Genomic DNA, 24086 nt, shown 5'->3' with positions numbered 1-24086 from the left:
GATGAGAAAAATGTCTCCCTCTGCACGCCCTTCATGTTCAGCATCCATGAGCTAAAGAAAAACCCCATCACCACAGGAATGGGCTGAGGCAGCCACTGGCAAGATTGATTTTGTAAGTATCTTCTAGTCTTCTGCAGCCTTAATAAAGATGCCTGGCTACTTCTGGCCTAGAAAGCACATCCAAATTCTAAGTCTCTGGTTAAAGTGGCTCCTATTATCCTGATTTTTTTTTGTAGCACAAGAAGAAGTATTTGCAGTACATTCTAAAAGATGGAACACTAAGGTTGGGGTTGGGGCACTTGGTGGTTGATCTGAATCTCACAGTGACCAGCTGTGTGGCCCAGGTAGTAACCTTTTCCTCTCTAAAACTCAGTATCACCAACTTTTAATTACACAGCTGGAGACAGATCTTTAATAAATACCCAAGTCTAAAGGGGCCCATTTGTAAGTAAATTTGGCTAAGCTGTAATTGCTCTGTCAGTGACAGTTTACATTTATATAGTAAAATTCAGTTTATCTAATTTTTTCATGATCAACTATGAGATACATAGAGAAGTTGTTACTATAAAATTTGTAGTTAAACACAGATGATATGATTATAATCAGTTCTACAAAATACACAGGAAAGAAACAGTAAACTTGACCTGAAGATTGACTGGGTCTATCATGTGTGCTGGGCTTCAGGTAAGGCTTCTATGGAAGACCCAGATTTAATCTCTAACTGGGTCAACTAATCCAGGAAAATAAGAGATGAGTTTATGAGGATTCTGTGTATTTTCTACTAGTGTTAAGTCTATGATGTGCATAGCCTGGGAGAAGACATTACAATTACAGAGAATTGTACAGGAAATAATTTTCATGCAGGAGGGAAAATATCTCCAATTAGAGACAATAAATTATGTGCACCAATGGAGGTAGGAGATAATCTGGATAATGTAATAAGTGTAAACAGGTGATATTATAGATGATCAACTTAGGGTTCAGCCAGTTGAAATGTGTGATGGTTTAGATAACACTGTAATTAGTGGCAGAGGAATACCATCAGAACATTCTAGAACATGTATGTCTTAGAATGGACATTCAGTCCATCACTTGTCTTTCCTAAGTGCACACTCGCTGATTGATGGGCTTCTGGTTGTTAATCAGGCTTCAGGTACAGGGATCCTGATCCTGAAGGGGCGGGCATGACCATTGTCACAGGCAGTCAGCAGCCTTTGCTTTGTTACAAGTCTTCTGTGGAGTGAGAACAAATTATCCCTCTGCTTTATCAGTCAGACCTGAGCTATCTGGAAGACAGGGAACTGCCTCTGTGTGAATTGTCCAGGGCCAAGAGTAATATCACTAAATGGCTCGTCCAGATAATCCAGCTTTGTATTAGACTTGATGGTCTTTCAATAGCTGCTCTTAATAACATAGGTGGGACCCATTCTTTGTTATGTAAAGAAGTATATTTCCCACATAAACCGGACACTTCGTGCTTCTGGACACTGAGTACTGAAGGTCATTAGTATATCCTGCTAACTGTGACTATCTGTCCCCAAGCAGCCCTCTCCACCTCACAAACTTGCCTCCCCGACCCCAGGTAAGATGCTTCCTTTGGTTCCAGTTCAGAGCCCTGATCTGAGTGATGTTCACATTTGCCTAACTAGTTTTCTCTAGTTGTGGATAGTTTTAACAGCAAGAAAATAAAAACCCTTTTCTTTGCAAGGGAATCATATTTGTGAAAAGCAAAACTGATGCATTATTAACAAAAAAGCATTGGCTCAGGTTCAGAGGGATTCTCTTCTCTATGTTCTACACTTCTTGATGTCACAAGGAGCCCCAGAAATGCAGCATTAGTGAGTTGAGGAAACTGGATCCATCACTTTGGAGGTCCAGAAGTGTGGCCCAAGGCCTTGCAAAGCCCAGCATGGTTTCCTGGCAACAACAGAGGTGTCTGGCATTGTAAGGGGCAACACATACCTCCCTGGAGAGCCCGCTCCATAGGATCTTCTCCTCGTTGATGAAGAGCCTTTCTCCCTTCTTGGCATAGGCATTATAGTATCCAACTTCCTTAAACATGATGGAGCCGTCCTCTGGGGAGAGGTGCCAGTTGATGATGGAATAGTTCCCCATGAGGTCTCCACACTCATCAAAAGTCACCTGCTCCCCCATGTTGTTGGTGAAGTTCAGGTGTCGTAGGTGCTTCAGAACCTGAAGAGGCAGAGAGATGAATGAGTATCAGCCATGGGTTGGCCACCTAAGGCTTTGTGTGTGCTGCATGGTGCAAAGACTGCAAAGAGAAGAAACTACCTTGTTCCAGCAAAGTGGGAAGATAATGATGTGAAGAAGAGGCCTCTTTTCCAGCTTGCACCAAGGTACTCGAATGTCTTAGCAGGGACCTTGGTAAGACACGGGCTTTACTTATTATACAGATTGTAAGAGGAATAGAAACATTTTCTTGAAGCTAGGAAATGGAAAGGAGGAGGCCTAGTCTGGCCACTGGCCCAGTCAAGGCTTCTACAGGGACACCATCATTCTGTGGTGTTCAGAAGGGGTGGGGTGTGTGAGGCAGAACCCCTTCCTCACAATGGGTAGAAGGGGTGGGCTATGGGGGAAGCCAATGAAGAGCAACTGGATATGTTCTCTGTGCACCTTCTCTCCCTGTGGTACTGCTTCTGTGGAGGTGTCTGGGTGCCAAATAGCCTCAAGGGTGGGGTTAAAGGAATAAAGAAATGAGGCTGTGAGTGCAGCATGGCCGCCACTGTGTGTCAGAGTCATGGTGAATCCTTGAATATGTATCTATATTTAAAGATTTAGCTATGGCCACAATGACCAGGCCTCAGTGGCCAAGCTGGGAAGGAAGCCGGGACAAATTCACTTCACAGCCAGATGATCACCTTTCACACTGGTCAGTCTGGAAAAATGACTCAGAAATCATCATGCGCTACAAGTGTTAAATATTGCAGATCCTAACTTGAACAAAGAAGGAACCAATAAAAATGTATGTAAAATTTCCATGAAAAGGTATAACACCAGAAGGGATTTACATGCTATTGGTAGCATTTCTCCACCCAACTAAGGGCATCTACAAAGGTTAACATCAGGCCCTGTGGGAAAAGGCAGAATGTTTTCCCATTGTGATTATGAACAAGACAGAAATGTCTGTTCTCATATTGTTTGTATGCCTTTGTGCTGGAGGTTCTAGCCGGTGCCATTCAGATCAATCATGCTGCTTCAGACTGAAAACATAAAGATCTAAGTTCTATATTGAAGCAAATGCAAGCAAAGAAGTAAATCAAAGGGCCAAAATAATTATGAAAACTAAAATTGCTTTTTTTATATAAGCACAATTATTAGCGCATATTAGACTGATGAACTTGTTTCTGATAAAAGAGTCTCAGGAAGCATACATTAATTAAATATTAAGAATTTAAGATGCAATGGTTTCTGGATCTTTATGCTTCAAAACCCTGTTTATATTCTTAACATATTTTCTAAAGTGTTATTTTCCTCTCATTTTTATGTCTTTGCTAATGCATAGGTTTAGCTTCAGCCCAAATTTGTGAAGTAAGAATTGCTGTGGTTTTTATTGGATAAGATATCCCAGCTGCTCCACTTCCCATCCAGCTCCCTGTTTGTGGCCTGGAAAAGCAGTCGAGGAGGGCCCAAAGCTTTAGGACCCTGTACTCACATGGGATACATGGAATAAGCTCCTGGCTCCTGGCTTCAGATTGGCTCAGCTCTGGGCATTGTAGCTACTCAGGGAGTTAACCAGCAGATGGAAGATCTTTCTCTCTGTTTCCTTCTCTCTGCAAATGTGACTTATTAATAAAAATAAATAAATCTTTAAAAAAAAGATCTCGACCATTTCCCTGAGACCTCTCACATGCAATGTTTTACTGTAAGCTTAACCTCTGTTGTTCAGTATTTACCTTTGTTCTATTCTCATCCTTTATGTATTTGTTTATTCAATACATATTTATTGAGAAACTACTATGGCCCAAGCAAGGACTGTTCTAGGGACACAATATTAAAAATACTCAAGACAAAGAAACATTTGATATACTCCAATGTGGTTAGTTGTGGCCATTCTTCATTACTTACACCCTACACTTCGTGTCTGTATGTGAACCAGTGTGTCAGGATTCTCTGGCAGAATCCAGGGCTCAACGCTGTGAACCTGTAGACCAGTCAGCCAGGATATAAAAACCATGCACTGAGAGGGAAAAACTGACCATCCGATTTTTTTAGCAGTTACTTTAGCTCCATAAGGGAACAGATACCTGGGCGAATGCGGGCAGTCTAAATCACTAGATACATGGCTTTGGGAAAGCTATTTGGGCCCCTCAGGTTTTTTCTTTCCTCACCCACAAAGGCACAGTACCTGAGGTCAATGCTTACTGAATACTTCTTACGTACTGGCATTATTCTGAGCATTCTATAGATATTAGTTAAGGTCATCTTTGTACTAAATTGAGGAGATATGTGTCATTGTTTCCATGTTTGGGTGCAGAGTGTGAGGGACAGTAAATGACTGCTAAGGTCTTAAAGCTATTAAGTGACAAATTAGTGTTTCAACCAACTCAATTTAATTCAAGAGGATAAACTCTTAATCATTACACTTTACCACTTATGCATGCATCATTGTGCTTATTTACAACAGGCAAGCTAGTGTAAAAATTCAGTCAAGCAGATGGATATATTTCAAAATGGATGGCCTTTAACTGAAAAGTGGTCCAACTGAGTGATATCCTGATCTTTACACACAGCCTTGTGCTTTTGCATTCCAGTGACTTTTCATTATCTTTTATTGATGTAGGTTTATTGATATTGAATTCACATAGAATAAAGTGTATATAATTTAATTGTGTAGTTTTTAGGGTTTATGAAATTTTTATTTGAAAGAGCAACAGAGAGACAGTAACAGAGAAATCTTCTATTTGTTGGTCTACTCCCTCAGCTAAGGCTGATGCCAACAGCCTACAACTCTATTCTGGTCTCCCACATGGGTGCAGAAATCCAAAAACGTAGACTGTCTTCTACCACTTTCCCAGGCCCATTAGCAGGGAGCTGGATTGGAAATGGATCAGTTGGGACTTTAACTTTTGCCCATAAGGGACTCAGGCAATTTAGTGGGTGGCTTAACCCACTGAACCACAAGAAATATCTTAACCTTTGTGTCAAATGTACACCCTCAGGGTACCTTTAAATTGAGAATCATTAACTCCCCCAAAACAATGCTAGTTAAAAATTAATTTAGACATTTTTCCTAGAAAGAACACTTCTACTCTTTAGAATGTAAAAAGGAACTGTTTTACTGAAAAAAAAAAAAGAAATAATTTCACTTGAGATTATAATCCAGTATCATAGTCTTCCAAATTGTTTATTTAGGAAGTAGTAAGAGGAAAAAAGAAAAAATAATGAAAAAGAAGTAGAAACAAAAAATGCTATAGGAAGAAGACTTACGTATGGAAGACAATATACAGACACAGAAAGACTGTTAGGCTCACACAGCTGAGCATGGGAAAGACATATATCAAGCAGAGGGACAAACACACAGGCCATGCCATACACCACTTTTATGTGGTAATATTCCCATCTTGTGGACTTTTAGGGTATTTCCTCTAAAGGTTTCCAAAATTAAATTCTTGATCATTACAAGCATAAATGGGAATGACTTCTTGGCGTGCATTTGTGTCCATTGAATCCACTGAATTCAGCCAGACTAGAGACTAGAATACACACACACACACACACACACACACACACACACACACACACACACACACTGCAGTACGGTCCAGGACTCCTAGCACCTACACTTGGCACCTTTTCTCAATACAGTACATAGTGACTATGCACATAGAGTGGGGAGGTTATCATGGATAAAACCTTGTTGCTTCTTACCTATTTCCAGGGCCAAATCTCTTCCCTAGACTCAGCCTTCCATGTCTCTGACTCTCACTCCAATTTATGCATCTTCCAGCATCCAGCAGTATCAGCAGTTGTCAGATCAACTGCATTTGATTTGTTATCATCATGGTTCTGTCACCATGCATGCTTGTTTTCAACCCGTGAGGTAGGATGGAGGAAATGAGGAAGGGTGAGTTATGTTTGATCACTCTTTACCAAGAGAAGAATAATTCTGAGTGTATCTACTTTTGTGCTGTTCCATTCAAGCTTGATGGTGGACATAGAATCCAGACTTGGCCAATCAGAGCCTAGGGTGCCATGGCATTATGATTGGTTAAAGAATGGGTTGTTAGATCAAACAGTTCTTTGTAAGGGACTGTAAGTAGTGTTAGGTCAAATTAACTAGATTGCTTCTCATTCATGCATTCCATTAATATGCTGGTGTCAGGCATTATGAACAAAAAGCTGAGCAAAGGTTCCAGCTCTTAAGAAGCTGAAAATTCGGAAAAGACATCTAGGAGAATCAAGATGGCAGAATAGGGTAAGGGCATATTTAAACAGATGGAAAATCATTATTCAGCATGAAGCAGAGCGGGCACATTCCAGGAAATAGAAGACAGGCCAATGGCAAAGCAGACTGACGGACACAGGAAAGCAACAGAGACAATGGTGTGGTGTTGCAGTAACCAGACACCTCAGGGGCAGTCAGTGAGCAGTGCTCTGAGCTCTACTAGTGGCTGGAGCTCTACCAGCAGCCAGGTGGGAAGGGGAGTTCAACAGGAGCTCAGGAGGTGAACCCAGGCAAAGAACTGACTGTTCTGCTGATCCATTTGATTTGACCAGGAGCAGACACATTAGCAGACCCCAAACAGATGGTGCAGGAACAGGGTGGATTTCACAGCCCATACCCCTACAAGAGCCACATCGGGTACCATCTTGTTGTGTAGGAAGGCAAAGGATATAGTTCAGGACTGTGCATGCAATGACCTAAGAGCAAACTCAATACTAGCTCAGTGCATTGGACTAACGCTGCATCCTATAGGTTCCACCCAATGTAGGTCTGAGTAGCCCCCAGACCTAATGGCCAGCACATCCAGAACTCCACCAGTGGCACATCGGGAACCATTTTGTACAGTGTGGCAAAGACTTTGAGACTGCAGGGACAACAGTGAACTGTGTGTGTGCTGAGGTGGGAGTGAACGCACTTCCAGCTCAGTGCATTGCACTGGTTTCACAGGGAAAATAATACTGGCTTTGGCATCCTATGGGTCAAAACAGGCCCGGGTAGCCCTCAGACCTAATGGTCAGCAGGTTCCAGCAAGATCAGCACTACCAACAACCTAGTTTTTTAGGATGCATGGTGTTTCCCTAATCTTGGGACCTGCTTGAACTGAAAGTGAGAGAAAGGTTGTACAGACAATGGTACAGCCACAGTATGGGATCACAGGAGGTGAAGAGTAGTAAGCCAGGAGCCGGGGCTACAGAGACCATGGTGGAAGTCTAACACAAGAATCCATGCCTGAAACTCACTGGAGAGAGTGGCACAAGTGACTGCAAACAAAGAACCGGGTACCAAATGCAGTAGGTAAAATGGAACTGCAGACCTGTGGATGACACAGCTTAGAAACTTGCCCCAAGGGAGAAGAATCTGCTAACCAGAAGTGCAATGACAAAGAACCAACGAAGAGGCAGAGACACAATGAATATTACTGAAGACTCCCCTGCAAAGGAACAAAAGCCTTTACCAAACTCAGAGCTAACTGAAGAGATAGGGGATACAGAATTCAAAACACTTCTTACAAAGTGTCTTATCAACAATGATAAGCACATACAGAAGTTCAAGGAATTTAAGGAACATGTCACACAGGAAATAGCAACACTGAAACAAAATCAAACAGAATTATTAGGCATGAAGCACACAATGGAGCAAATTAAAAATGCAGTGGAAAGTCTCCATAATAAAATGGATGAGGCAGAAGAAAGAATCTCAGAATTGGAAGATATTTCTTGCCACACTGGTGAAACAATCAAATAGTTTGAAGAGGAAGTGAGTCAAAGTAAGAAAAGTATTCAAGAATTAAAGGACACTATTAAAAAGCCAAATATAAGAGTTATGGGAGTTCCAGAAGGCACAAAAAGAGAAGCTGGGTTTAAAATGTATTTAATGAAATAATAAAGAAAAATTTCCCTGATCTGGAGAAAGAATTGGGAAACAGAATGTAGGAGGGGCATAGAACTCCCAACACGGTTGACCAAAAGTGGTTTTTACCATGTCACGTAATACATAATCTCTTCAGTTGAACATAAGGAAAAGATCCTTAAACATGCACATAAAAAAATCAACTTACCTATAGAGGAATGACAATCAGACTACCCTCTCACAGGAAACTCTATAGGCCAGAAGAGAATGGAATGGCATATTCCAGATTCTAAGAGGAAATAATTGTTGGTCCAGAGTAACGTACTCAGCAAAGTTTTCCTTAGTCTTTGAAAATGAAATAAAATTCTTCCACAGTAAAGAAAGCTCAAAGAATATGCCTTTTCTAGACCTGCCCTACAATGATAAAGATGTTCTCTTGACAGAGAAGAATAATAGCACCCACTAAAACCAAAAGCAAATATGAAGAATATCCTAGTAAAATAACAACAGAAGACTAAATCAAGCAATGAACAACCCATTGCTAAAATGGCAGGACCAAATTACCACCTAATTCATATTAATCCTGAATGTAAATGGCTTAAACTCATTAATCAAAGGTCATAGATTAATGATTGGATCAAAAAACAAAACCCATCTACCTGTTTCCTACAGGAGACACATCTCACCAACAAAGATCAGTGGAAACTATATCTCATGGATTTTGATGTTCCTTGTTTTTAGTTTCATTTCTTCAAAATACTTTTTTTTCTCATTAAATTCTTCACTGATTCATAGGTCATGTAGTAGCATCATTTTTTGCAAAAATGATCTTGATTTTCTTTTTCATTTCTTCAGTGATACATTAGCCATTCAGTAACATATTATTTAACTTGATGGCATTGGAAATTTCTATTTATTCTTCTTCCTGTTGTTGATTTTGTTTTGTGGCTTTTCACTTAGGGAATGTATAGTAACTGTGAAATGGAGACTAACATATCCAGATATGAGGATGCAATGTAGCGTGCATCTCTGCTTCCAAATCAAAGACCCCCAATGAAACTGTTAACTATATCCTGACAATAGGATGCTGGACTCTCTGCCATTGTCCATGCCTGTAATGATGGACTTATGTCTGTTTATGAAGAACTCTACTATTGTAATAATATAGGGGAAATCAGTGGGAGGGGGAGAGGATTTGAGGAGGGGTATGAGGGAAATTCCAGAGCCTATGGAACTGTGTAATATAATAATAATAATAATAATAATAATAATAATAATAGTAATAAACATTGTTTTTTAGAAAAATAGAATCTGAAAATTCAGGGGAGGAATCAGGGTGAAGAAAGCACTGGAGAAGGGTATGAGGAAGGCTTGATTGCAATAGGGAGGCCAGAAGGCAATTATGTGTTATATGCTATTAAATAACCAACTTATGTTATCCCTTAAGGCATATGAGTTGATTGACACACTTTAGGGGAAAAAGTCAACAAAGAAAAAATACAATGATTGATGCTCAGCTAAGCAGAAGTGTTATGCTTTATTTCAGTCCATTGAAGAACTCTAGAAGCTTAATCTGAATTTATAAACAATTAAAACAAAGAATAATGATGGGAAAGTGTCTGTGTATGTGTGAATATGATTTGAAAAGACTTCTAGGAAAAAGTGCATTTTGAAAAGATGGAAAATTTCAAGGTAGATAATGTTGATAGAAATGAAACTAAATGGGCCATATGGTGTGGGAATTTGGCTTAGGCAAAGATGTTGTGCCTAAAAACTAGTCAGGGTTGTTTGTTTGTTTGTTTGTATGTGTGTATGTGATGAGCTCCAAGTTAGGTTGAATTAGAAGCAAAAGGCTGAGAAAAAGCAGGCATGAAATTATAGGTTGAGTTTCCTGAACTAGGTTGAACAGGTAAATGGCTTTCATATGGGTCTTAATCAGAGTAAATCCTCACCAGTGCATCTCCTGCTGGAGACATAACCAAGATTTTAAATTCTGGAGTGTTCACCGACGGGTTTGAGGCCCAGAGGTTTAATGGGTGCTCTTGACAAGTACAGAGGACAACTTGGCCACTGCTCTCTTGTCCCCTCTCTGGGATGCATTGTGTCAGATCATGTCTGAGTCAGGAGGACTTGCGCACCCAGACGCAGGTCCCAGGAGATGTCTATGTAGTGGACATTTTACCTCGTGGTTGTTTTGCTTCTATTTCCTCCTCTTCTTCCTAGTAGTATCCTAGCCTCCCTCTGGGGAACCTCTCATCTTTGCTCTCAGTCTGTGTAGCTGGGATGGACTCCTGCCATTGGAGAGGGATAGGTAACTCAGGACTGGTCAATGAACAGGAATTCTGGGACTTTTTCCAGGAGAACCTAGGGAGTAAGGAGAGCCTAGCAGCAAAGGGTTTAGGGCATTTACTGAAAATTCTGAGTGAAAAGGAATAAAAAAGACAGAGACAAAATAACTAGTACCTAGAATATTTCTGAGATTTTTCAGTAACGTGAGACACTAAATTTTCTTTTTTAGTTCTAAGGCATTTTGGTCTGGATTTTCTATTGAGCAACTCAAAGTCCCAATATCAACTACAGCCCAACCCTTGGTGCTTTCCTCACAGGCTCCAGCTCAGGCCTTGACCATCTGGATCTTAACTTCGTGGTCTGAGAGAGGAGTTACAAGAGAAGAACTCCCATGTTTCCACTGGAAACTTTCTTACCCTTCAACCTCACTCTGGTCTTGGCAAACTTTTCAAGGGCCCTTCTTCCAGAACAAGAGAGGAGAGACAGCAGTATGTACTATGTAAAGATTATGTCTTTATTTTTCAGCATTGTGGCTCTTGAAGTTTAAATTATAAGTTAGACACAGTAGGTGCTGGACAACAATTAATAATATACTACCATAAAAGTTAGATGATGTGGTTTCTCTCTCAAGATGTTGCATCTTAGCATGATGTGAGATAAAACAAGGCCTACATGAGGAAATGAAGTTAATGATATAGGCATTGTGACACAGTTAAGTTGTTATAAAACAATTGAGCACAGTCTCCCCAAGAAACTGTTTAACCCATCTGGACAATAAGTAGCTGGACTCTATGCTTGGTATATGTTTGCAAGGAAAGAATCTTGATTGAATTTGAACTGTAATACTGCATCAAGGTGGAGGAATCCACCATGGGGGAGGGGGGCTGGGAGGGGTGGGGGGACTCCCAGAGCCTATGAAACTGTCACATAATGCAAAATAATTATTAAAAAAATATAATAAAAAACAATTGAGCACAATATTGTATTCCATGGCAGTTGATCTGATAGCTTAGATGGCTTTAAGTAACTAATGGGCAGGTGCTATATATGGCACAGGTCTGCTCTTTAAGCAGATGATCCCCATTCTAGGAGGGATGAATCCAAGATTTTGTTCATTCTACTTAGATAGGAGCATAACTTAAAGTTCATTAATTATTTCTGGCAACATTCATGTATCTTTGGATTGTGGTTGACTATGGGTACCTTAAATTTTGCAAGTGCATTTTGCTTTCAAAAGAATCTCAGTTGGACAGTCAGCCAGACATCAGGTTCATTCTATAGATGAGGAGATGTGAGCTAAAGCAGTGACTTGCTGAAGATCACACAGCTTGGAAATGGGGGAGTCAGATGTTGTGGCACTCAGCCTAAATGCAGGAATCCCTCCTCCTGCACTCATGCACTCTCTCCGACAGGTCAGTTTGGAATGGAAGAAATACAAAAGGAGTAAGAGACATAGCCTGTTTAATTAAAACAGGGACATATGCAAGACATGGACTGCTGGTAAGGTGTGAGTTGGACCAGACTATTTCTTTTAGAAGTTCCAGGAGTCAAAAAAGAATGTGATGTCTCTCTGACATGCGATTCAAAAACACAAGACTGAATTATACAATGAGGGTGGCAACTCCACTAACATTCTTGGTTTCTTGGTGAGCACTATGACAGGGCTTCTCTTCAAAACCCTCTGCATCAACTAAAGCTGTGCCTTTGATTAGCATGTGTCCCAAGCTTGTGTCTAGTTGATCTGCTGGAGGTTCGTCACCATTTGTAATATGATGGCAAAGACATGGCTGGACACAATAGCACTAGTCTTGGGCCCCTACAGGTATGGAACACTAAAAAGCATGCAATACGTACTTGTTATTCATGAGAGAATGATCTCTTTATTAAGCCATTAGATAAAACACTCCACTCAGCACCAAGTCTGTTTTAGCATATTTAAAAAGTTAAGAGTGCATCCTTTAGGTATTCTGAACCAATGGATGAAAGGATAGTGAAGGTTTAAGAGATAATCAAATGAAATCACTCTCTGTTTTGCAGAAGTCAGTTGCTCAAACGTTTGAAAGATCTCTTTTCTCTAGTAGAATTCATCAAGTGCTCATGAAGTATATGATGGCATCATCTTTCCCAAAAGACTTCTGTGTTTCCTTTTAGTTAAGCATGTGTTGCTTACTCAGTGGCACATTATTTTATCAGGGTGTTGCAATGTGTTGTTGATGCTGTTGTTGTTGTTGTGCTCGATGTGCCTGTTATGAAATGATGTCAATCCGAAAAACAGTAATATTATTTCAACCCCAAACAGCCTGTCTCTCATGCAATAAGATATTGTGAAGTAACCAATGATATGAGGCAGATTGCTTATGATCTACATCAAAGAATTGTAAAACCTAATGTACTTGTAAGGCCCCATGATACTTGGAAATGGGGAGGGAGAGCAGAGAAATCTTACATCACCCTAGAAGGTGTGAGGAAGATGGGAAATATAACCTATCAGGATCATAACTGGTAACTCATAGACAACAGACTCGAATTAGCATTAGACAATAGCAAAACTACAAAGGCATATGGGGGAATCAGGAGTAATCCTAACATCCTCTTAACAGGAGGTCATACGCATAGAGTAGGGGGGGACCCCAGAGTAGAGCAGGCAGACAGGAGGAGGCTTTTATCCCAATCCTGAAGACTCCCAGTACCTCACCAAGGAGCACCGAGGACTACATCCCTACTGCCAAGGAGACCACGGGGAAATGGAGTGCCTTCGGAGACCAAGAACTCTGAGATCAACCACCTCCATTTGGATCTACCACATGGGATGGAAGAAACCCAAATTCTGCCTTGCAGGTTCCAAGGTCATTGGAACAACAACCAGGATCCCTGAGCGGTCCGCAGAAACAGAAGAACAGTAAACTTCCTTCGGGACTAGGGAGAGGAGATTACTCTGGTCTTTGCCTGCTTCCAACTTTGGGTCCCCACCCCCTCTCATAATAACCATCAGGAGCGCTCCAGAAACCCCTCAAAACAAACAAACAAACAAACAAAACTAGAATAGATAGACGGAGAACAACAAGGAAAGCTTAGAACCAGACAGGAAACAGTCAGCGGCGATGCACTTATAACTCACTGGGTGGGACACAAAGATTAGTTACTCCTAACTGGGGTATGGAAGATTTCTCTGCACACCCCTCCTAAACATGCTCACCTAAACTGCTGACATATATCCTGTTAGAATTATAGAGTTAGACCACCCGAAAAACAGCCAGGTTCAGCGAAATCATGCTTCAATGCTATAAACTGCTAAAGACTAAAATTAAAATAGGCATGAGACAGCTGAATAGCAATCTAAGCCATTTTAAGGTGTATGGAATACGGTTGAATGTAAACCAAAATTGAAATGTCTATGAAGAAGTCACAGGTTGTGGTTGAGAATCTGCATTTTCCTATTAACATATTGGTTAATGTCAATTAATGCCATAATGTTGTAAATGGTTGGAAATATTATGTTGGGACTTTTAATTGATTGGAATGATACTCTGCCGGCTCTACCTTCAGACCAGAGATGGTCTCACCAAGAAACCATTGAACTTACCAGGACAATAAGATGCTGGACTTTATGCTTGGTAAATACCTCCAATGAAAGAATGTCAACTGAATTTGAACTATGGAAATGCAACAAGGTGGAGCAATCCACCATGGGGGGAGGGTGTGGGGAGGGGCGGGGGGAATCCCAGTGCATAAAAAAATGTATCACATAATGCAATGTAATTAGTTCTAACAAAAAGGAAATGCAATAAAAATATATGTTAAAAAAAAAAAAAAAAGAAAGAACACCCTGAGTCCAAAGCTCCATTTAGTGGTTTCATTTGGATACTGCCAGTCTGAAGTTACCACCGTGAATCAGCCCAGCTCTGCTTCATGACACACAGAACGGATTATCTAAGTGAGGGACGTACCTGCCAAGCCTCAACCTTTTTGATGTCTGCGCAGGAACCGTTGGTGAAGAGTCCTCTCCCAGGCAAGCAGGTGTATATATCCTGCAGGGCATGTGCGATGGAGTAGACCGCTAGGTACACATTGTAGGAGATTCGTAAATGTGTGTAATCCATGTAAGGGGTCTCCACGCTGCTGATGTTCTCAGCCCCTGTACAAAGAGGTCGGAAGGCAGTGGAGCTATTGCTTACCATGCTTCCACCCTCGTCGTGGCCTCTCAGGAAGGTGTCCATGGGCAAAGGTCCTTTAGCACTTTCTTGCAGGTGACAGTTAAATGTTTCTTCCCAGAACTCCTTGGCAAAACCATTGTGGATGGACTTCCTGGGATGGACTTTCTGTAGGAATTCCCGGAACCCTGGGATCTGACCAGCCTTCAGAGCAAATCCAATGGTGCCTCCGACCACATGGAAATATTCGGGCATGGCGATCAAGGAGGAGCTGGCCCAGGCCTCGCTGGCCAGCCAGATTCTGCCTGTGATATTGCGTCGGACAATTTCCTTGATGAGGGGTTCCAGGTCTGGGCCACTGGAGAAGACCACGATGACCTTAGCCGTGGAATTCTGGATCACCTCCACCACTTGCTGGATCTCTTTGTCATCAGAATACTGGGAGATGAGCTCACTGAAGTCGATGCAGATGTCCCGTTCCTCTGCTTCTTCTCGGAACTTCTCGATCCCTGGCCGGCCATAGTCGTCATCAGCTGCGATTGTGCCCACCCAGTTCCAGCGGAAATACTCAATAATGTCTGCCATGGCTGTGGCCTGGTGTTCATCATTTGGGATGGTACGGAGGAAGGACTTGAACTGATTTTTATTGCTGAGGAGTCTGCTGGAGGAGGCGTAGCTCACCTGGAAAGAACCAACACAGAGTGACTGTGTGGCGGAGCAAGGAGCCCAGCAAGTTTCAAAGCTGCTGTGGGGGCTGTCTTTTGAGCCACCATAGTCATCAAACATGCGTCCTCTGTGGAAGGGACGACAGGGGGCAGGCAACTGGCATGTGTCCCATTGCAGTCTGGGTACCCCAGCCCCTGTTAGTCTCTTCTGGAGCATCTGTAATCCCAGGGAGTGAGTGATTCTTCAGAAATGTCGGGGGAAGGGCCTAGCCGTAAACTCAAGCCAGCATAGTGAGACCTCCTTCTTCCTTCAAGTTTGCATGCATTGTTTTCTTCTCACCTCCCCTCTGCAGCCTCAGTGGTCATAACAGATCTCACTACCCATTTTCTGTCTAGTTCTGATCTGAACACTTGACTTCTCCCCCACCCTAATGAGTGCTTGGTTTATAACCCATGTCTGCAAGAACCTGTGCCTTACAAGCTTGAGGCTCTTCAGAGAAGCCCAGAGGAGCTCTTTCTTATTCCGTCTCATAGCCTTCTTCCTGTCCTCCAGCTTTCCCTCCCCCGCAGTGCTTCAGAATCACCCTCATCACAGTCACTTCTAGGAACGTTTCAGCTGTTAGGCTCACTCAGCTATTTAGGCAGATGAAATTCAGTTCCCCTTGCACCTGAATGACAATGACAGGCATTATGAAATGCCTGAAAAAAATCCTTTCTTGTCCTAAGAAGGTTCAACTCCCATCTGGAGCCATTTCTTTTCATTCAGTTCCAGGTGATAGCTGATCTGGTTTGACAAGCTGTTCCTATGGATTTCTAAAACCTTATGCAGGTTGAACAGGAGTCCTGCGAAACTGTCTTCAGAGGTCCCCACTCTCTAGGATGTGGCCATTACCAAGTCATCACGAATGTGGGCCACCAGGGAGAGAAAGCTTTGCCTCATCTGTCAGAAGATGTTGTCTAAAGAGGCTCCTCCAATTTCTGCAAAGCATTAACTAGTACTGAGCTCCCCAACTCTCTTTGTTTTTGACATTGTGGCAAACACATAAGATGTGTAACTGGTCAACCCTAATGGGGGTTCTCTGATTGTCTAGCATCTGCAGAGTCATTGGCCCAAAGCTTGGAGGGGGGTGTGTGTCCAGATCTTTTATGGGACAGGTGTTGGTCCATTCACAGCACTCAGTGCGTGACTGTGACTCAGCAATTAGGAACACATTGCTTTGAAAAAATAAAATTATATTTTATTTATTTATTGAGAGTTACAGAGAGGGAGGAGGAGACAGACATGCGACATGAGAGTATGTACACACACACACACAGAGAAAGAGGAGAGACAGAGAGAGTGGGAGAGAGAGAGAGAGAGTGTGAGAGAGAGAATCTTCTAACCCTGGCTCACTCCCCAAATGGCCACAGTATCCATGGCAGGGCCAGGCCAAAGCTAGTACCCAGAAGCTTCTGGGTCTCTAACATGGGTTCAGCACCTAGCACTTGGACCATTTTCTGTTTCTTTCCCAGACACATTAGCAAGAAATTGGATTGGAAATAGAGCAGCTAGGACTTGAACTAGCACCCATATGAAATGTTAGTAGCTTAACCCGCTGTGACACAGCACCAGCCCCAAGAACAAAACATTTCTGCACTCAATAAAATATCTTTTAGGAAATGAAATAATGTTTAATACCTTGTGCTCTCCAGAGAGCTTTTAAAACATAGTTTTTTTTTTTTAAATAAACAACTTGAAGATGTTTGGAAGAATGACATTTTAGCGTTTATCATAAGTTGATATTTTTTTCCATTGACTGTTTCTAAATGGAGGTTTCCTAACATGCTGCTTCTTACCAGTGAACAGTTTCTACATTAAAAACACAAAAGGCATTTGTCTGCAGGAGACTGGGTTTTACTTGGCTAAAGGGCAAGTAAGATCTTTCCTTGGTGACGGGTTTTAGATCTGTAATCTGGAATTGGCTATTTTTCCTTTGATCTGAATAAAGCCTGTTGTTCTTCCACAGACGTTTATGAGGTAGATGGTTAAATTAAATAATTGGTCTAAATTCTAATATTTTTAGAAGGTTTAGTTAACATGTGCTCCTGAATCAGGGTTTTGCAAATGCTAAATCTACCATCTCATAAATTCACCCATTATTTCTTGCTTCTGGATTTTTTGAAAAAAAAAAAAAGGCCAGAAGAATTTTAGAGATATAAAAATGAAAACAAAAATACTCTTTATGGATATGCTCCCTTAAAAGATGCACTTAAAATATTTATCATGTTTTTCAATAACAACCTATAAAGTGAGGTAAATACACCTTAGGTACTTTGCTTTTATCCTCCTCCTAAAAAAACTCTTAAAAAACACAGAAACACAAAACTCTTAAAAATTATTAGTACAAAGAGGGAGAATTCCATGGATGATTCAGAAAATTTCTGGCTAGCTCTAGCTGCTCTGCTTCTTCCATCCACTGGGTGGCGTAACTGGCATTAGAAATGCATTGGTGTCTCACCCTACCAGCAAAGCAGGGATTCCCAGACTGTACACAAGAACCCACAGAGGAGCTTTCAAAACTCCCAGGGCCCAGGTTGCATCTCAACTCAGTTAACCTCAGATCTCTGGTGACATTCGGGTATCCATACTTACAAAGCCTCCACGTGATTCCAGTATGAGCTGGACAGTCCAGAATGACAGTGCTGGGGATGAACTCGCATCCTGTTGCTGGGTTATCACTACAATCAATCTTCTCTGCACTTCTCTAATTCAAGTGCAACGCTCTCTGACCTTTCACCTGTACCTCCACGAATGAAAATCCACCCTTGCATGTTCTTCCATCAGTTGATGCCAATTTTGTCTTTTGCCTATTGGCTATAAGGTGATGACAGCCTACATTGCATTTCAAATTGTACTGGGCAATTCAGAAATGTAAATATACCCAACACATTTGCTCATGTGGGCTTTGTCACTCTGGCAGAAAGTGCCCAGCCCAGGGCTGCCCCACGGGAATCACCTTTAATTCCCTGTGGTAGGATTCCGTGAATGATGACAAGGCCTTCTTCATCGTGACGTGTGTGTAAACGGATAATGGCCATTCCCAGGACAGAAGCAAGAATTTATTGAGAGCACTCTTAATTGATTTTAAATACAAACATGAAAAAGAATACATTTAAAGTATTCTTTATAGTTTAATTTAAAATTTGACATAAGGGGTATGCCACCATTAAGTCATGGAAGTAACCATGGGCATTTAAGTTATTTTTACTTTCCCACTTTTCAATATTATAAAATGATGTCCTTGATCTCTTTCTACATTTTAAACTGAGAAAAGAGTTTACCTATATAGTGCTAAAGGGAAAAAATCAGGCAATCAAATGATAGCTAGAGTTTGTTATCATCTTTTTTTTGTGTATGTGGAAAAACGCAACTTTGTTTATCAAAGAGTTTATTGCGAACAGTTACTATCTGCAAATGCAATCAGTTCTCCACCTAGGCTGAGCTCCTGCATGCCGAAAGTGGTTTATTCATATGCATTCTATACAAACATGCCAAATAACATGGAATATTCTCCATTTCTAGACTAGGTGATGCCATTTTTAAGCTCTGTTTTCCTTGAAGCTGATTTTTCCTCCAGACAGCAGAGAAGCAGAGAGCTTTAAGGAAATAGGACTGGGGAAAGAAAATTTGCATTTGCAAAGTCTACAAAGTAGGGTTTCATTCCTTTGACCAAAAATACAATTCTTACTAAAGGATTCAAGTGGGAAATATGTAACTCAACACGTTGGAAGAAAAAAAAGGACAAAGTTGTATACAGGCACACATGAAAAATTTTGGGAGATTAGTGAAGGTCTAGTTGATGTTGCTGACATTGGGGTTCTAAGAAATTCCAGATGGTTATGAGGCAGCACCCCAACTTAACACAGGATCTTTTGGGCTGACATGAAGCCAAAGGCAGGAAAACAACAAATTGTAAGGCTATTGTGGCTCTCTGCCCTGAAAGGCTGCTTCTCCTGCCGCCTTCCCCAGCTCTCCATCTACAAAAGCTCAGGTACCTGGGGAATGTAGAAGAGCCCCAGCAGGTTGGCCACTGCCGTGGAGACTCCTGAGCCAGTGGCTCCCACCACTGCGATGGTGGAAGGAATGTGCTCTGAGCAGTTGCAGAACTCATCAAGGTTCAGAGAATCGATTTTGTTCTGGGCAACAAAACTCAGTGTGGCCTCCAAAGCCTTGGAAACGGTGTTACAAGTGTCGAAAATCCTGTATCCCAGCGTCATGTTGGGAAGAAGGGCTGGGCTGCTGTTTATCTCTTCGATGGCGAATATCATGGCTTGTAACCAGCGAAAACCGCGGAAATTATACCTGCAAGAAAGAAGGGGGCATGAATGGAGGTTCTTATGGTAAAGACTGGGAAAAGCTGGGTTTCAATCCTGACTTCGTTTCTGCTGGGCTTGATGGCTCACTTTTGGAAACTCAGACTCTTTGTAAGAGGGTGATAGAGCACTTGCTCATATGGGGGTGGTGAAGCTGACACCGGGAGACAGCGATGTGAGAATTCCAGTGTGTGCTTCACATGGAGTCCAGCGACCAGAGTAACTCAAGATTGGTGCTAGTAATTCACTGCATTGTTTCTATCTGTTGATTGCAGCAAAGGGTTTGCAGTAGGAGATGTGGGGCACTTTCAGAAAAGTAATATATAGACTTAAAGAGGAAAGGGATTAGGGAAAATATGAATGGATTAGGCTATGATTATCTGGGAGCTGAAATGGAGTCTTGGATTTGTAGAGTCACAAATTTAAATGACAACTTTACAGGTCAAAGGAGAAAGGGAAATGAAACAAAATGAATGTAAACAAAAACAAAACAGAGGGGGAGAGATGGAAATTGTGTGTTTTTGGCTTCTTTATATTTAAAAAAAATTTAAAAAATGTTACATGCACTGATTTTCAAAGAAGAACGGTATTTTAAAGATCAAGCAAATGGAAAACCAGGATCAGCAGCATCATTTTCCCTCTTCTAGCATTTGACTTGGAGTAAGGGCTCAGCGAATGTGCTTAGTCAGCATACCAGGGTCCAGAGGGAAAAAGAGAACTGCGTAGAAGGTTCTTCCTTCATATTGTGAGCTGCATATTTGAGCTTGGTAATATGAGAAATAGGATCCATTATACTTCATCGTATTCCTCAGACTTCCAAAGTTCCCAGAGTAACCTTAAAAAATATTCATTTATTTGAGAGAGAGATAACTCACTTCAGATCTCCCATTTGGTGGCAGAAACCCAGTTACTTGTGCCATCACCAGCTGCCTCCTGTGGTCTGCATTAGTTGGCAGCTGGAGTGAGGCATGGAGGGTGAATAGTAGACCCTGGTACTCTGATACGGAAGTGGGCATCTTATCAGCTGGCCAAATGCTTGCCTCTTGATCCAACTTTTAATGTAATATCCTCTCTTCATCAGTTTCCCTAAGTTTCCTTCATATGTTTGTCTAATTATTCATTGTAATAACCTGCCAAGTTGTTCAGATATATTATAAAATTTCTCTTTACATAAAATACCTATATGGCTGAGCTGATTTTACTTAGTTTTTCTGTATTCATAGCACTATGAATGGAAATTCAGCTTGGCTTGGTCAGTCCTAGTGTTCGTTGGTCAGGCTCAGGAAGAATGAGGAAGTTCTGAACCTTTTTAGCAAGTCGCAAATTTTAGAAAGTCCTACTCCTGTTCAGAAGTGGATCAGGGCTTGGGGGTGCAGTTCTAGTCTTTGGTGTCCAAATTACGGGGGGTGACACCCAGTTTCATTGCCGTCTGTAGGAGTCCGGTAATACTTGAAAGGATTGTGCCAGGAGGTCATGACAGATGAAAAAGCAGCAGAGGTAGGGCTCCAGAACAGGGAGGGGTCTAGAATTCATGTCCTGGAGGAAATAGTGCAAAACCCGACTGTCTGGTCTGAACAGGAAGACATTTTCTAGGACATAGTAAGTGAGAGTCCACTGAGAGAATTAGATAGGTTCTGTGCTGCTCTATCTGTGTTAGGTGTGTTCTGTGTTTGCAGAGGTGGGATGGAGATGCATGATGAGGGTGGGGGTAGATTCATCCTTCTATGAGACTTTCTAATGTGCACAATTCCAAACGCTGTGGACTACAGTTTGAAGTTTCCTGGATCATGCCAACAATTGAAGTTTCTTTTAACTATAAATTATACTATTGTTGTTGTTGTTGTTATTGTTACAAGTGAGCTGGGTGTGTGTTGTGGCCCAGAAGGTTAAGCCACTGTTTGGGACACCTGTGACTCCATATTAGAGTGCCTGGGATTGAGTTCCACCTCTGCTCCAGATCCAGCTTCCTGCCAGTGCTTCCTTCAAGGCAGGAGGTGATGGTCCAAGGATTTGGGTCCCGGCCACCCAGACAGTAACCCTGGACAGAGTTTCCAGGTTCCTGGCTTGGGTCTGGTTCAGCTCAAGCTGTGGCAGGCATCTGAGGAGTAACTAGTGGATGGAAGATTTCTCTCTCTCTTTCCCCCTCATGGTTTGGGCTTCCATTAATCAATGCTGCTGCTGGATGAGCAATGAGAGTAAATTGGCCGCCAAGTGACCAGGCCTGTTTCAGGGACTTTCCTACTCTGTAACCTTGACATTTTCATTTTGGGAAAAATTCTTTAGAAAATAAAAGCGGAGGAGTGAGAGAAACAATAAGCCCCAGGATGACCACCAAGCCCTCGTGGTGAGAAGAGAGGACCAAGCCTAACCCAGCTGCTTGGTGCTTGGGACTTGGAGCAGCCCTGCGGAGTGGGCTACTTCTCTTACCTGATACATTCCACAGACTCTGGCCGGGATTTCAGATCTTGGTCTTTGGCAGCTACTCCAAAATGAATGGGGAATAGCCCCCCAAGGATAATGTCTCCCTTCTTCTGGGCTCGCTGATCAGGCCCGTAGGCAGAGGAGTGCCAGGCAAGGGCGAGAAGAATGAGACAGTGGCTGTGAAGTGCCATGACTCTGCCTTCTTTGTAGCAGAGACGCACGTGTGCCAGGGGCCTGGGGCCCTGTGAGGCTTCCCTGAGTGCTCCTGGCTCCCTGCGGTGGAGGCGCAGAGCCTACACGGAGATTAACGACAGAATGGACAGAATGGAAGCCGTGCTGTCTGCATCTCTGTCCCGTCCTTCTCCACAGCGGGCTTGTGCAGCAGGTGGGCCTTGAGTCTTTAGAAGCTGCATTATGTAGAGATGGTGGGGGGTGCTTTCTAAAATAAAAAAAAGAGACAAAATGGATTCAGCCAAAGTGAAACCCCCTCTTCTTAGGATGCCCACTACAGAGGTGCCTCAGAACTTCCACTTGGAGGAACTTGGGGGGTGGTAGCTGACAGGGAAGACATGGTTTAGAGGCACATTTTACATCTCTCCATGTAAATATAGAGAATGTCAATGGCTCCTGTTGGGGGAAGAACTGGGTTTCATTTTTAGAAGGCACATTGGACCTCATTGATAGTGTTGCTGGATTGTAATCCATTCATCCATCTATAAGAATGATGCATAGGATTGCAACCATAGTTCCAGCTTCTTGTATTATGTAAATATTAATAACATTTTATTTAGCACACACATTTCTATAGAATACAGAATGAGTCATATTTACATCCAAATTTGACTTTGAGCTGTACAAAAAGGTCAGTAATGGCAACTATTTTATTTTTTAATTATGATAGTTATGATAGCTTCTCTCTGCCTTTGTTTCTGTTTGTTTTGTGTTTTGGTGAAGATCAAAATGACACTCTACAAGCCTCTTAAGAATAAAAGGTTCAGATAAATCAGGGATCACAGATTAGTTTATAAAATCCAACAACGGGATCCAGAGGTACGACCTCCTACTATAGCATGACCAACTTGACTAGCTTGATAGGAACCATCCGATCTTCTCCCTCTGTACCCTGATTGGTAGTCCAGTGATCAGTCACATGGCTAAGCCCATGGCCTCTCTTGAGGTTTAGGGCCCAGCATGAGAATGGTCAACTGTTTATCCCCATCTGCACGTCCACAGGTGCTTCTACCAAGTAGATCTTCACTGATCCCCCCTCAACGTTGTTCCTCTTTCATTGTTTATCATCACATAAAATAACCTGCCATCCACAAATTAACAGAATGAGGAGTCATCCTTACCTCTTCTCACTCTCGTTGTCCTCCTTGTTCAATTACCAAATCCCATAGATTCTCTCTGGCATCCAGCCACTCCTCCACACTTCTAAGGCCATTATTTTGTACCTGGATTTCTGCAATTATTTCCTAACTGACCTTCCTGCTTTCTGGACTTAGGTTCTTTTGGAAATCTTTGGATGCAATAAAACAAGTGGTTTGGACTCTGCGGTTAAATGTGGCTTTGCATCACAGTTCCACTTGACTTTGTGGGACAGCCACTTGACTTCTGGGATCGCAATAAAATGACTCTGGATGTGCCATCAATGCAGTGCAACTGGTCAACTTACAGAAAATGCTGGCTATAATGAACGCCATGCAAGTCACACACTTACTTTGAATTCCATTCTCTAGCTTTACTGAATCTCTTTTGGTTTCTTAAAAATCCTAGAATTTGTAAACGCCCAGACCTCACACATGCTGCTTTCCCTCCCTGTTTCCACTGGCCTAAACTTGGCTGGAAAACATCTGCTTGCCTTTGAGCTCTCAGGTGTTCATGACTGTGGGGTCTTTGTGTGATGGAAGAAAAGATCTCCCTTTGGGGCAGACACAGCCTTGCCCCAAGGTGCACAGCTTGAGGAATGGAGCTCAGGTTCAATTTCAGTCCTGTTTGACCTCTCATTTGTGCAGTAAGCAACTTACAGGACTCTCCAAGGAACTGTCTCCAAGGAACTGAATGCTCTCAGACCCAGAGGGTCCAGTTGGAAGAACACAGCATTTTACATCTCGAATGTGGGAGAGTCCTTCTTACAAGACTCATGACCCTTTCTTAGTTATGTGTGTGTTT

At 42.1% G+C, this 24086-nt stretch overlaps 1 protein-coding gene across 1 annotated transcript in view; it reads right to left on the bottom strand.

Annotated features, from left to right (window-relative positions):
* CASR (calcium sensing receptor) overlaps positions 1-22145 on the bottom strand; it is a 30221-nt gene extending 8076 nt beyond the window's left edge. The window contains exons 1-4 of the mRNA XM_004577850.2: positions 21921-22145; positions 19176-19482; positions 14272-15156; positions 1959-2193 (exon numbers count right to left, since the gene is read on the bottom strand). Coding sequence (XP_004577907.2) covers positions 1959-2193; positions 14272-15156; positions 19176-19482; positions 21921-22105 — 1612 coding nt within the window. The 5' untranslated portion in view covers positions 22106-22145. The remainder of the gene's footprint in view (positions 1-1958; positions 2194-14271; positions 15157-19175; positions 19483-21920) is intronic.
* Positions 22146-24086: the final 1941 nt, after the last annotated feature.

Source organism: Ochotona princeps, chromosome 3 (assembly GCF_030435755.1).
Source record: "Ochotona princeps isolate mOchPri1 chromosome 3, mOchPri1.hap1, whole genome shotgun sequence".
In the NCBI taxonomy this organism is placed as follows: Eukaryota; Metazoa; Chordata; class Mammalia; order Lagomorpha; family Ochotonidae; genus Ochotona; species Ochotona princeps.
The sequence above is the reverse complement of the archived record's forward strand: the minus strand, read 5'-3'. Positions and strand labels throughout refer to the sequence as shown.